The sequence below is a fragment of the Arachis duranensis genome, chromosome 2 (assembly GCF_000817695.3).
Source record: "Arachis duranensis cultivar V14167 chromosome 2, aradu.V14167.gnm2.J7QH, whole genome shotgun sequence".
NCBI classification, from domain to species: domain Eukaryota; kingdom Viridiplantae; phylum Streptophyta; class Magnoliopsida; order Fabales; family Fabaceae; genus Arachis; species Arachis duranensis.
The window spans coordinates 30,034,331-30,049,871 of record NC_029773.3 but is presented as its reverse complement, the minus strand read 5'-3'; the positions used below and the strand labels follow the sequence as shown (position 1 = coordinate 30,049,871).

General features: G+C 38.4%; 1 protein-coding gene across 1 annotated transcript; it reads right to left on the bottom strand.

The window, feature by feature from the left end:
* Window positions 1–4,543: 4,543 nt before the first annotated feature.
* Window positions 4,544–5,707, bottom strand: LOC107474200 (zinc finger BED domain-containing protein RICESLEEPER 2-like). The gene is made up of 2 exons (XM_016093804.1): window positions 5,330–5,707; window positions 4,544–5,062 (listed from the first exon to the last, which is right to left on the bottom strand). Exons 1-2 carry the CDS (start codon window positions 5,705–5,707, stop codon window positions 4,544–4,546), a joined length of 897 nt encoding a protein of 298 aa, XP_015949290.1.
* Between the last annotated feature and the right edge of the window lie 9,834 nt (window positions 5,708–15,541).

The window sequence follows — 15,541 nt, the reverse complement described above, 5'->3', positions numbered from 1 at the left end:
ATGACGTTTTTCTGGCGTTTAACTCCAGACAGCAGCATGTACTTGGCGTTCAACGCCAAGTTACGTCGTCATTCTTCGAATAAAGTATGGACTATTATATATTGCTGGAAAGCCCTGGATGTCTACTTTCCAACGCCGTTGAGAGCGCGCCAATTGGAGTTCTGTAGCTCCAGAAAATCCATTTCGAGTGCAGGGAGGTCAGATTCCAACAGCATCAGCAGTCCTTTTGTCAGCCTTCTTCAGAGTTTTGCTCAAATCCCTCAATTTCAGCCAGAATTTACCTGAAATCACAGAAAAACACACAATCTCATAGTAAAGTCCAGAAATGTGAATTTAACATAAAAACTAATGAAAACATCCCTAAAAGTAGCTTAAACTTATTAAAAACTATATAAAAACAATGCCAAAAAGCGTATAAATTATCCGCTCATCAATGACGCGGACGCGTCATCCACGCGGTCGCGTGGATCGATTTATGCCATTAGCGCGAGGGCAGCCTCGCGGCTGCGCAACTTTCTGTTTGAAACTCATATTGCCAAATCTTTGGGTGACGCGATCGCGTGGTTGACGCGATCGCATGGATAGCCTGAATTTGAAAATGGCGCGGACGCGTGGGACACACGTACGCGTGGTAAGGCTTGTGCTTCTAGCATGAGTCCAGCCCAATTGTAGCTCAACTTCCGGCCATACACCCTTTTTACGTCGAATTTGAGGCACGCGTTCACGTGGGTGATGCGGACGCGTGGGAGGCATTTTTCCCACATGACGCGGACACGTCAGTGACGCGGTCACGTGGATCAACTTGTGCCAAAGGCACGCCTCCAGCCGCGCTTTCGCGTGACTCTTTGTTCACTTTTCTTTTCTCCCTAATGCACCTGCGACGCGAATGCATTAGCGATGCTGTCGCGTTGCGTGCGAAATTTTTTTTTATAATGCAGTATGCAAAATGCAATGCTTAATATGAATGCTATGCAAGTATGCATGATTCCAGGTTCAACGAAGACTAAAAAACAAACAAAACAGACTAGAATTAAAACTGAAAGAGGAACGATAATACCATGGTGGGTTGTCTCCCACCTAGCACTTTTAGTTAAAAGTCCTTAAGTTGGACATTCGGTGAGCTCCCTATTATAGTGGCTTATGCTTGTACTAATCCAGGAATCCCCACCAATGTTTGTACTTCTAATAGCCTCCGAGGTCCCAAATCTTGTTTCTACACCCGTCTTCAAGTTGATCATCAGTGTTCCAACCGGGTGGCAGGCAATCTGAATTCTCACTAAAGCGGTCAAACAACTTCCTAGACCCATTCAGTTGAGCTTTACACCAACCCTTGCATTTAAACCTTGAGCATACAACCATGTTGAACCTTTCTTGAAAACTTCTACCACGGACCATCTCCCTCTTACACTTAATGCCATAAAGAGCTCTAAGTTGACCATCCGTCTCCAGTAGCCCATATTCAAGTGGAATTAGAAAGCTAAGGGATATGAATTTTACCCACTTGAATGTTGCGAAGGATGATGGCAACTTAGGGGGAGGGGTTTCTAATGAACTTGCAAGCTCCACTCCTTTGTGTTCTTCTTTGACAACTACCACCTCTTTGCAAGCTTCTTTAATATCAACCTCTTCCTCTTGGTAGATTTCTTCCAATTCAATTTCTTCTTTATTGTTCACCAAGGGCATGGGAGGTTGTGCTTCTTCTTCTTTAATCTCCATATCAAGTTCAATGGGATATGATGCAATTGTAGATAAGAATTTATTAATGATTGAATCCATCTCTTTATCATCTCCTTCAAAGTCTTCAACCATGAGATGCCTTGGAGGTTGTACACCCTCCTCAACATCAGTTTCAAACGTCTTTGAAGGAGGCTCTATAACTTGACTTTCCCATGAAGGTTCAGCATCTCCTAAGTCTTCAATCACTGCCTCCTCTTTTTCTTCAATAATTCTGGCTTCCTCCACTTGTTCCAATACTAAATCGTGCTGCTCACTATCCACCGGAGTGCCTAACTTCTCCTTCCTGCTACGTTCTTCAGTAGATTTTCCACATGAAGCCATGGGGGTTCCTTGAATGTCCGAACATCGGAAAGGTAATCGATTTATTGCTTGATCCAGGTGTTTAAATATGAAATCGTATTCATCCTTGATGATTTCATGTTCAACTATTTCTTCACATTCAAGTACAAAATTCTCCTTATTGTCTTCTTTCACTAGTTCTTCAATCGCGCTGTCAACTTCAAGGGTCTCTACTATCTTCACCTTTAGTGCCTCCTCTAGCTCCTTATAAAGTATGGATTCGCGAAGATGATCCTCTCTCTGTTGTTCCATGTCAATAGTATCAGTGGGATCATGTTGCTCTTGGATTGATGGATGTTGGTGCTCTTCCATGGATGGTGGTGATGGGATGGGAGGATCATTATGTGGTTGAGATGGAAGTGCATTGGAGCTCGAGGGTTGAATATTGGGGGTATTTGGTGGTCCGATTTGGGCGGCGAGAGCTTGTATAGCAGAGTTTAGATCGGCAAATGCTTTCTCCATGGATGTTTGGGGTGGAAAAGAGGCTTCATTTGTTGAGAAAAATGGTTCATGGTAGGAAGGTGGGTTATCTTGATAATGATAAGGAGATGGTGTATATTGAGGTGGTGGTTTTGGGTATGGTTCATATGGTGGTTGGTGTGGTGAATAAGGATTGGGGTCATATGGAGGTGAATGGTGGAAAGGGGCTTGTGAGTGTGGTGGTTCAAAGCTATGTTGAGGAGGTGGTCTTTGAGCATACGGTGGGGCTTGTTGGTAGCTACTAGGCAGTCCACCATATCTATCAGCTTGGTATGCATTGTAGAATGGTCTTTGTCTGTGATATCTAGGAGGGTGTTGTTGCCTAAAGGGTTGATCAGATCCTCTTGGCTCCATCCATCTTTGATTGCTTTGACCTTGATCATATTCCTATTATAGCTTCCTCTTCCTGCAACATAGTTATAACCAGACTCATAGCCAAAGGGGTGAGAGTTCATAGTAGTGAGAGAAAATAAAAACAAAAACTAACAAAAAGAAAATATTTTGAAAAAGATATAATTTTTGAAAAAGGATAAGATAAGATAATTTTTTTTAAATCTGAAAATTTTTTTTGAAAAATATTTACAATAACCAATAATAAGGCACATGTTTGCAATTCCCCGGCAACGGCGCCATTTTGACGTTAGGATTTTTGCTAGTAAAGAATTTTATAAAAATATAGTCGCGTTGTAAGTATAGATTCTAAACTAACAAACCCCTTTAAAATTGATAACCAATTATTTAAACCTCGGGTCGTCTTCTCAAGGAATTATAGGGAGGTATGTTCTTATTATTGGTTATACAAATAGTGGTTATGCAAAGGTATGTTTTGGGGTTTTCAAAAGGGTTGAACAAGTAATGTAAAATAACAAGTCGTCAAAATAATAACTAGTAAAGCTCTTGGCAAGGTATGAGAACTGGAGGTCCTATCCCGGTTATCCTTATCAATTGTGATTAGAATTGGATTTTTCTCCCACTAAGTCAACTTCTAACTATGAAGGTAAGTCAAGTGGATGAATTAATTTTGATTCCTCAGGTCCCAGTCTGGATAAAGCTAAACATCCATAACATATAAGTCTGAAATACCTCAATTTATATTAAATAAAGAAAATCCTAACATGAATGGCTTATAAGCCAAATAGGCAACATATGTAATACAAGCATTAAAGTATCTGAAAATAAAAGAGAAATATAAAGTAAAAGGAATATTGAACCTGATGAAGAGTTGAAATCCTAAATCCTTTAAGAGGAATCCTAATCCTAAATCCTAAGAGAGAGGAGAGAACCTCTCTCTCTAAAAACTACATCTAAAACCTAAAATTAAATTATGATTTGATATGAAATTTTATGTCCTGAGTCTCTGCATGTTCCCGGACTTTAATCTGTGTTTCTGGGTCGAAAACTGGGTTGAAATGCGGCCCGGAATCTGTGCCAGCGACTTCTGTAATTCTACAGATCGCGCACGTCACACGTCCGCTCGTCCACGCGATCGTGTCACTCAGTGTTTTTCGTACCACGCGTGCGCGTCGTCCACGCTTTCGCGTCGTTCATGCAGCTTCCAATCCGCGCGGTCGCGTCTGGCACGCGAGCGCGTCACGGTAATTCCTTCTATTTCGCGTGGTCGCGTGAGCCATGCGACCGCGTGACTTTTCGCTGGTCATCTCCTCAATTCCTTGTGTTCCTTCCATTTTTGCATGCTTCCTCTTCATTCTCTAAGCCATTCCTACCCTATGAAGCCTGAAACACTTAACACACAGATCAAGGCATCGAATGATAATAAGAGAGGATTAAGATTAGCTAAAGTAAGACCAAAGAAGCATGTTTTTAATCATAGAACTAAACTAAGAAGGAATTGTAAAATCATGTAAATCCTATGAATAAGTTGGTGAAAAGCTTGATAAAACCACTCAATTAAAAATAATATAAACCATAAAATAGTGGTTTATCAACGAACTCCCAGAAATGTGCAATGCAGTGTCATAGAATATTTTTAAGAAATGTGCAATGCAGTGTCATAGAATATTTTTAATTTGCTCGGCTTATTAATATATTTATCATCTTGCAACTCAAGCAAATCAAATGCCACTCGAAGCTTCAATGCTGCCTCCAACATTAAATATGTCGAATTCCATTGAGTTTCGACATCCAAAGAAACAAGCCCTTTATAATTGCTGCTCTCCCACTCAATGTATGCTTTAAAGCTTTCACTTCTCATAGGGGATGACTTGACATATTTTACTGCATTGCAAATTCTCGTAATTGAATCATCAATCTTTTTGAAGCCATCTTTCACTATCAAATTCAGGATATAAGCACTATAACGCATATGAAGATAGTCCCCCTTCAAAACTAGACTATTCCATGCATTTAATCTCCTTTTCAAGTATAAAATTGCACCATCAATAGAAGTTGCGTTATCAACCGTTACAGTAAAAACTTGATGCAATTTCCAAGCATCCAAACAATCTTCAATAGCTCTACCAAGTACCTTTCCTGAATGACCCTCAACCTGACAAAAATTCAATATCCTCTTTTTTAACTTCCAATCATTGTCAATAAAGTATGCCATTAGAGACATATAAGTCAAATTTTGACTCGACGTCTAAGTATCAGTTGTAAGTCACACATTTTGACAATGATGGGAGAGATAACTTTGTAACTTCACTTACTTTATATCATAAAGAGAAAGTATATCACGGGCCAATGTAGTACGCGAAGGAATTTTAAACTTAGGTTGCAAGCTATGCAAGAGCCTTTGAAACACATTTCTTTTTACAAATTGAAAAGCTAGCTCTTCAGTCATAAACATCTCAGTGAGGATACTTTGAGATACTGCTTGGTCAAACTTTGTAACACTCAGTGAGGATATAGAACCACTTGATCCCCCTTCTATTCTTTGTCTCTTGCTCTGCTCATTGTCCAAGTCAAAGCATCGCTTCCAATGTTGCCGCATAGCACTTGTTCCCCCCGCCGCATATTTTATTTGACCGTTGCAGCTTTTACATCTCGCATACTTCTCTATCCCTTCGACTGAAATGAAATATTCCCATATCTGTGATCGATTCTTATGCCCAGATGATCCACTAGGTTGAGGAGGCAATGAGAGATTAGTAGGAGGAGTAGCAGGATTTGAATTCTCTTCTCTCTCAGACATTTTTGATATTAGCAACAAACTTAATTGTAAATTAAATAACTAATTAAACAAAACCAATAAATCAACTTTGCTCAATGCTTGTTCATACAAAAGACACATGTGACATCTAGTGTACTTTAATAGAAAATGGAACATAAGTTTTTCCGAAATTCAATGCATTATGAAATCAAGCCACTTTTATTGAGGAAAATTGCTATGGCAATCATAAAGGCCACTTCATTTAAAAATACACTTTGTTAATTCTAAACTTGTACATCCTCAACCAATGCAAACAACTAAAAAATACTTTAAAAAGAAAAATAAATAAATAAAATGACACAAACTATGAAGTAATAAATACATCATCACATGCTAACACTAACAGGGTTACTTAGACCTAGTTTGTAAAGACACTAATATAGGAATACATATACGATAAACATGTTTGGAACTTACTTTTTCTTCAGCAGTGCTCTCTTTAAAAAAAAGAAATGCCTCCAAAAATTAAAAGCCGCAGGGACTAGTTTGCAAGTCAATAATGCAAGGACATTCTAGAGCTCTCTGAGCTTTCACCTCATCTAGTCTACAACAACATTAACAATAAGCAAATGTAAGAGTACTAGCAGTAAATGAATTAAAGTTTAATATGGTCACTATTAAAGTGAATAATTATCCAAAGTAAGTCGGTAACCAATGTGGTTCAACACACTTAAATATTTTACAGTATTCAGGAATCCAAATGGAACCTATGCCTAATTAGTGTTCCGTTGAATCAATATCTCAATTATTAGATATTCCCCTTACTTCAGAACTCAGATTAACAAGTATATAAGTCTAAAACTGTCTCTATCGATCACTAATTCATTTATATACATTAATAATGTATTTCACACAAGAGCACCTGATTTTGGTTTATGGGGAATGTATTTGATAACCTCTTCTAAAAATAAACTAACATGGGTGATGATGGGTCTGAATTCTACTGCATCTGCATTCTATAATTCACTAATTTGTTAAAGTCAAAGGCGATCCTAGAACTTCCGACGCTCAGATTATAAAACCAAAATAATTAAAAATGAAATCATAAGCAGGGTTGGTTCTCTAAGGTTCTTAAACTCAACCAAACTCTAACTAAAGCTCTCGACTATTCTTCTTCCTCTACAATCCTCCAAAACTCTGGTGCATAGACAAGCAATACAAACTAAGAAAACACAAGTAGGATACAGATACAGCAGGTAGCAAATATAACAGGTAAGCATAATAATCACATAGGCAAGCCCAATTAATGCAAAGTCAAACAAGACACACAAATGCATATGATGTATGTCTGTCCTATGGCTGATGATATCATCTGTCGGTTATATAGTCAACCCTCCACGTCTTGGTAGCTAACCATGGACTGAAACACCCATTGCGGAGCAAGTGGGTTTGAGCTACAACCCCCTTGCTACTACCTGCTTAACCCAGAGCCAATGGAATAACCACTACTACGGCTACTACCCAGGTGGGTGTTTAAAAGCTCAACCTAGAGCAAGTGGAATAATGTACTACTATTGCTACTACCCAGGTGTCATAATGACTGACACGGAGCAAGCGGGATGAACCACAATCTTTGCTACTGCCCAGGTATCTCAATCATTCAATTTAAATCTCATTTATTCATCATTCATTCATCAATGTTGCGTTGTTTTCAAAATTGCCTCTATTATCAAATTTATTCATTATCAATCATTGATTATCAATCTTGTCATCATTCATACCATCATCATCATCATTTTCATACACTTCATTTTATCCAAAAATTTGTCTACTGAAGATTACAAGCCTAATTCTTCGTCTCTAGACTCAAAATAGAAGTATCCTAGAAATTTGAATCCATTTGAAATAGTTAAGTTGAATAAAATAAAAAAAACATTTTCTCTTGAAAAAATTGGTTTCAAGTTTGAAAGCTCTGCACCAAGACAGCAAACTACCTTGTTCTTAGAAAATTCACCAAAAATCATTTTTTCAATTGATGTATCTGAAAATTTTCAGAAATAAACTAGACTTATAGAGATTTAAATCTGTCAAAGTTCCATAGAAAAAGCATTTTTCTAGAGAAAGTTATACTGATTACAAATTTGCTTTCAAAAACTGGTTTCGGTGTTAAAACAACTAAGAGCTCTATGTTTAAAACAAGCACAACTTCTTCTACAAAATTTATAAAAGTCTAAAATTTTTACACAAATAAGAAAATAGTCCCATTCTCAATGTCGTTTTGGTCCCACTCAAAGTTATGGTCAGGATTGGAAGATATAAGCTTGAAAATTTGCTGGTTTGATTATGCAGCAGTAGCAGAAAATCAATTTTAAAGTAACAAACTTCAAAAATTTATATCTCCTAATCCAGCCGTTAAAATTTAACCAAATTTTCTAGAATTGATCTAAACATCACATAGATTCAAGAAAAAATAATTCCATTCAATTGTGATGGTTTGATCGTTCCCAAAAAGGGTCCAAAGCTGCTGCTAGAAAATAAGATTATGCAGAATTTTGCCAAACTCAGTTCCTTCCTTTTTTTTACTAAACCAAATCTACTTCTTTATACTTGTTCATACCCTGGACCGAGTTATACGGTCCGGGTTGGACGAAGACAAAAACGATCGACCTCTTGTAAGGTTGGCTCGTCACCGACCTCTTCCCAAAAGAGCTTGGCCAAATCACCATAGAGGCCCAAGCAGGCCCAAACCAAAGGACACCACCCACCGGAAGGCGGTTGACCAAAAGATAAGGATCTCCCCCATGAAAGATAAGATAAGATAACAAACTTATCTCAAGAGAGGTCACTTAACATTACTATAAATACACTGGAGCACCCAAGTATAAGCCAACATTCCAATTCTACACAAAAATCTGCCTAAAGCCCATACTGACTTAAGCATCAGAGTCTCTTGCAGGTACCACCCCCCTCCGGTGAACGAGGACCAGTAGCTCCTTCCAACAAGTCAGACGCGACAGCCCTGATCAACTTAGAAGATCTCGTCCGAGATCGACCTCCCAATTTCAGGTAACCCTCGAAACATTGGCGCCATTGCCGATGAACCAGGAAGTCATCCCATCGATATGGCAAACAACCCTGCCAATGACCTTAACTCCGGATTAGAAGAAGGAACGCCATTCAAGAACACGGATGCCACACCAGCCTCCCCAAGGGACACACACCAATCCAAGGGAGATAAACAATCTCAAAATATAGAAATCTTGGATGCCATCCGTGAACAGCAGGATCGCCTCAAATGGGTTTAGCGTAGGCTTAAAGTTGGCTAACAATGAAAGATAAAGGGTAGGCTATTTGGGTAAGTGAGCTATTTGAAACAATGGCCTCAATCATATACATGCATGTATACACAAAATAATGGACATATAAAATCATGCAAATCAAAGATCACAATCATAAAAGAAGTTTATTATACAAGAACAAACTTTATGGTTGAAGATGTGCAACCATACAATTTAGGCTCAAATCTCACAAGGTATGTTGTTCTAGCTCTTTTCTATGTTCCATGAAAAATACTTCAAGCAAGTTTGAAAAATAATTTCTCAATTCAATCAATGGCATGCCCTAAAAGGGATTTCATGAGAATTTCTTGTTGTTTTTACCAAACTTATTCAATCTAACATACAACATGCGAGTATGTACTACCATGATACTATAAGCATTAAAGAAATATATACAAACAAACCAACCAAAGTGCAAATAAGAACGAAAATTGCAAAAATAAGGAAAAAGAACAAAAAGAATATTGCAAAGTGTCTAAGAAAAGGATTTTACCCCCTCAAAGTTGGCGATTCTCCCCCACACTTGAATTGTGCACGGTCCTCCGTGCATGCACATGATCTGGGGGATGAAGGACTATGAGGTCCCACCTTCAGCTGCTGGGCTCCGGTTTCTTTGTAAACAAATAAACAACAATTGAGGAAAAGTAAGATGTGCGTGGTATGATAAAAAGCAATGTGTATATTCTAAATGCGCGCACAATTTAGAACACAACACATTGGCTAAGCGAAACCTAAACCACATAATCAAAAGAAATGATATGGTCCTCAATTAAATAGCCTAGGTTGCAAGTAAAGAATAAGCAAAACTTAAGGCACAAGCAACCCTAGGTACCCACAAAAGTGAATTGAGTATTTGATATTGGATATTGAAATTGTGCAAGTGAAAGCGTAAGATTGATATAAAATAACACAATGAACAATAACCAATCCCGTAATGAACAAAAACTTCTTATTCATCATGAAACAAAATGAAAAAGTCACATGGGAAGGTACTTGTTACAAAAAGTGATGAGCTTGATAAAAATCAAGTTAAGTCACTCAAACAAATGCAAAGCATTAACAAGGAACAAGTATCGGACATGTGATGAATTTGATATGCAAATCATGATGAACAGGTAATTTCAACTCAAATCACTTAATTCAATGCACTTATATAATTTATCCTAGTGGTACAATCAAAACATAAGTATCCAAACCCACTAGGTACTAGTAAATGAAGGCAAAGTATAAGTGCATTAGTGGAAACTTCAAGCAACAAGCAATCCAATTAAGCATTGAACAACACTTGCAATTTTTTCACCTAAAATGTAAGTAAACTAAATCTAATATAATTACTAAAGTGAGAATGAGTTGCAAACAAAATGGACAATAACAAGCAGAAAATAGGGTGAAAGGAGAAGGATAGAGAGGGAGAGAGAAGAAGAGATGAAGTAGAGAGAAGAGAAGAAGAGAAAAGAAGCATAATAGTGAGAAAACAGAGGCGTGCGTATGCACAGATACGTGTGCGTACGCACACTATTAGGAAAAAGAAAGGTGTGCGCTGGCACACTCTATGCGAGCGCTCCTGGTAGAAGAGGATTTAAGAAGTGTGCGTGCGCACAAGGGTGTGTGCACGCATAGAACACTTTTTTTTAGGAAAGGGTCATGTGTGCGTGCGCACATAGGTCTGTGCGCACGCACAGAACACGAAAAGAGTAGGGGGTCCACGCGCACAAGCTGTGCCAACGCTCCCACCAGAGGGGCTATCAATTGGTGTGCAGACGCACACGTCTGTGCGACTGCACATGTCACAAAAAATAGAGCAGCACGCACGCACAAGCTGTGCTGGCGCTGCGAGCAGAGGGCATGTCAAGTAGTGTGCGGACGCACAGGTGGCGAAAAATACAGTTTTGTGCGCACGCACAGGATGGTGCGCACGCACAGATGCCCTGTTTCGCAAAAAAAAAATTTTCTTCAAAATTCTTAGGTACCAAGCCTTAGTTCAATGAAAGCTCAACCCCAAAAACATTCAAACATTCAAAATTTCGTGACCTACATGCAAATTTAACCTATATAAACTCAAAATTAAACTAATTCTAGGTTAACAAAAACAAACAAGAATGCAATTAAGGCAAATTATTAACAAAGAGGAGAGTTGAAACAATATTACCATGGTGGGGTGTCTCTCCCCTAGCACTTTGGTTTATTATCCTTAAGTTGGACTTATGGAGAGCTCTCATCAAACCTCTTTGAAATCCCACCCAAGCTTGTATTCTCCAAGGCTTTTGAGACTCCAAAGCTTGTGCACCCAAATCTTGTTGTGCATTCCTTTCATTCCATCTAGGTAACAAGCATATGAAATTCTCAATTCCTATATCACAATAGCAAACAAACTCACAATGCAATGGGTGAGAATTCATAGGATAAAAAAGAAAAAAAACTAAAGAAAATAAGAATAAATCAAATGAACTCCCAAGACTAGAAAAAACAAGCAAATAATCAAAGGAAGCTATTTACATATGCACATATAAACATATTAACAATAAAAAAGCAAGCTATTCACATATTTACATATCTACAATAGCCAATAATAAACACCATTACAACTCCCTGGCAATGGCGCCAAATTTGATAAGAGAGAATTTTTTGTATAGTTTGGAATCAATCAAAACAAGAATTAATTCGTTAGTAGCATAGTCCAAACCAACAATGGACTCTCCTAATCAAATGTTAAATTAAAATAACCGAGAGTACTTAAACCTCGGGTCGTCTTCCCTATGAGTTGCAACTAAGTGTTTATTATTGCCTATGAGGAAGTGGGGGTTGATGGCATGAGATTGCAAGAAATATAAAGTGCAATGAAATAAAAAGGCAAGGAAATGTAAATGGCAAGAAAGGTAAATAACAAGAAAGTAACTTAACATGCAAGTAAAAGCAATACAAATAGAATTTAAATGCCAAAAAGAGTCCTTGGTGAGAATTGGGTGATTAGAGATTCCTATCCTAGTTGTGGACCACAAACATGATAATTGTGTGTGGATTAATCCCAATTAGTCAACTCTACATCGAGAATATGTCAAAATGGCATAATTAATTTCAATCCACAAGTCCTAATCAACTCACTAGTTAACATAGTGAAAGATTAGCGTTAGTGGAAACCAAATTAATTAACAATCCTCACACAATATGGAATGGACATCCAGCACTCAAGTTCACCCAAACCATACAATTTTCCAACCAAAAGTGTAGAAAACTAGGCTAAAATCCTACCAAGCATTTTATTAAATACTTGGTAGGCATATAAAGAAAGCATGATAAAATGACAAGAAATAATAAATTCTACAACTACCAAGTAAGGAAAATAAAGATAGAAACTCAATAAAGCAATAAAAGAGGCATGAAACATAAAATTGCATTAAATGTAAATGAAAGTGACAAGAGTGTAAATACATAAAAGTGGCAAAAATAAAGAATGTGACAAGATAAAGTAATGAAATTAAGACAATAGAACAAGGAAAGGTATAGAAAACTATACTAAAACAAGAATTAAAAAGAGAAATTATAAGGAAAATAAACTAAGAACCCTAATTTCTAGAGAGAAGGGGGAGCTTCTCTCTCTAGAAAACAACCTACATAATGCTAAACTAACCCTGATTTCTCCCCCTTTTCACATGGAGTGAGTCATTGTCTAATATAGGAAGAATTAGCTTCAGAAGATCCCAAAATTGGGCTCCAGAGGTCCAGAATTCACCCCCAGCAATTTCCATTAAATGAGTCACGCGCTGGGACCTGTGCGTACGCACACATGCTGATTTTTATTTTGTGCGTACGGATAGGATGTCGTTTGTACGCACACATGGTTTTGTGGCTCTTGTGCGTACGCATAGGTGGTTGTGTGTACGCACACTCCAATGTGTACTTCTCCTTTGTTTTCTTCATGTTTTCTATCTTTATGCATGCTTTTTTCCACTTCTACCAAACCATTCTTGCCTCTAGGACCTAAAATCACTCAACAATATGTCATGGCATCGAATGGCATAAACGTGGGATTAAAATCACTAATTTAAGCTCAAAATAGCATGTTTTCACAATTAGACACACTTTAGAGAGAAAACACAAAAGCATGCTATATAGGTGAATAAATGTGGGTTTATATGATGAAATCCACTCAAATCAAACCAAATTGTATCGTCAAATATGGATTCATCAATCGGTTCTTACCCAATAGAGCGGATGAACCAAAAAAGAGAAGGAGGGATGAAGAGGTCGGACGAGTTGAACGTCCCCCTCACACCCCTGGGAGACATATTCACATAATAAATGGAGGATTCGTAGGAGGAGGGATCTCTAAGTCATCCCGCAAAAGACACCTTAAAGAGCTGTACCATGTCGGGGAAGGAGACAGGTCGCCCGACCTCTCCACTATTACCTTCACTCAAGAAGACGCCGCAGGAATCATCCTGGGACATGATGATCCCGTGGTCGTTACCACCATACTTGCCAATGCCAATCTCCACTGAACATTGGTAGATCAAGGAAGTTCTGCGGATATCTTGTTCAAATCCGCCTTCGACAAGCTCGGCCTACAAGAAAAAGTGCTAAGCGCATACCCTAATAGCTTATTTGGGCTTGGAGATGCCCCATTCTAGCCACTTGGGTACATCCCATTGCACACGACCTTCGGGAAAGGACCACGGTCTAGAACGCTAAGCATAGACTACATCGTAGTCGATGTGAGCTCTGCATACAAGGCCCTTATAGGTCGGACAACGCTAAATCAGCTTACCGTAGTGGTCTCCACTCCACACCTATGCATGAAATTCCCAACTCCAGAAGGGATCACCACCATAAAGGGAGACTAAAAACTCGCGCAATGCTGTTACAACAAAAGTCTGAACTTTAAAGGGGACCCCAGAGGAAAAGAAACCAATACTATAGAACTCGGGAGAATCTGAGCTCGCAAAGAACTCCGCCCTCAACCTGAAGGTGAAACCAAAGAAGTTCAAATTGGGACACTCAAGACAAAACAACAAACATAGGAGTGAATCTAAAAGGAGACCTAAAGAAGCTGTTAACAAAGTTCCTAAAGGATAATTCCGACCTCTTTGCATGGAATGCCGCGGACATGCCCGGCATCGATCCCGGACTAATGTGCCATAAACTGGCAGTGTACCCTAGATCTCAGCCAATACAACAGAAACGTAGGAAGCTCGGCCCCGAAAAATCACAAGCTATAGAGGAACAGGTATAGGCCTTATTAGAGGCAGGGTTCATAAGGGAGGTAAAATACCCATTATGGCTAGCCAATGTAGTATTGGTCAAAAAGTCAAATGGAAAGTGGCGGATGTGCACTGATTACAGCGACCTCAACAAAGCATGCCCAAAAGATCCCTACCCACTCCTGAATATAGACATACTAGTCGACGCTTCATTGGGATACAAGTACCTCTCCTTCATGGACGCTTACTCGGGATACAACCAAATCCCGATGTATCAACCCGACCAGGAGAAAACCTCATTCCTAACCCCAAGAGCGAACTACTGCTACGTAGTCATGCCCTTCGGACTCAAAAATGCAGGGGCTAATGATGAGAGAAATCTTGCATATCTACAATATTTCCCTATTTGGCAAGTATACCGAACTGTCGTCAAGTAATAACCCACTAGGAGTGGGGTCGAATCCCACAAGGATTAACAGATTAAGGCAAACAATGGCTAATTGATTATCCTAGTTAGACTATTTAGATTGGAGTGAAGAGCAAATAGGAAATATAAATGACATGAATAGTAGAGGAAAGCAATAAAGTACAGGAAAGTAAATGGCTTAAATGTAAAGTACGGGAAAGTAAAGTGCAAAAAATAAAAATAGCACAAAGTAAGTAAAAGAAAGAAAAGGCAAAATAAACATTGGGATCAAGAGATATTGCATTATCCAGATTAATTGATTTCATCTCATCTTCAATCATGCAACTCATTAACCTCTTAGCAATCATGATTGATTGAGCCCCAATTCCTTGGTGATTCAATCTCTCAAATCTTGATAATCAGCCAATTCCTTGGTCTAATTGCTCATGAAGAGAGATGAAGACTGATCCCTGATTATACCACACACTTTCCTTGATCCAAATAATGGAGAGATTTCATGTCACCGTATCCCTACCAAAACCCAAATCTATTCAAGTGTGAGAAAGAATTTTCAAGCATGGTTTTATGTTTCCTCTTCCAAAGTTCCCATAAAAACCAATTGCATTCAATCTCTTTTCCAAGATAATTGAATGCTAAGCTTGAAGAACAAAATTCTTTCCAATAAATCAAGAGAGATGAATAGAAGAAGAAGAATAAAAATAATCAATCCATCAAATAGCAACAGAGCTCTCTTTCTCAATGGAAAGAGTTAGTAATTCATAACTAAAAATATTTATAAAAGTGAGAAAGAAAAAGAAAATAAGAGGCTGATGGTGAACAGAGAGGATCCGAAGACTCCCCCAATCCAGCATGACTAATTCTATGAACTAAGGCCTTTATATAAGCAATCCTAAATTAGAAACTTAAATAAAAT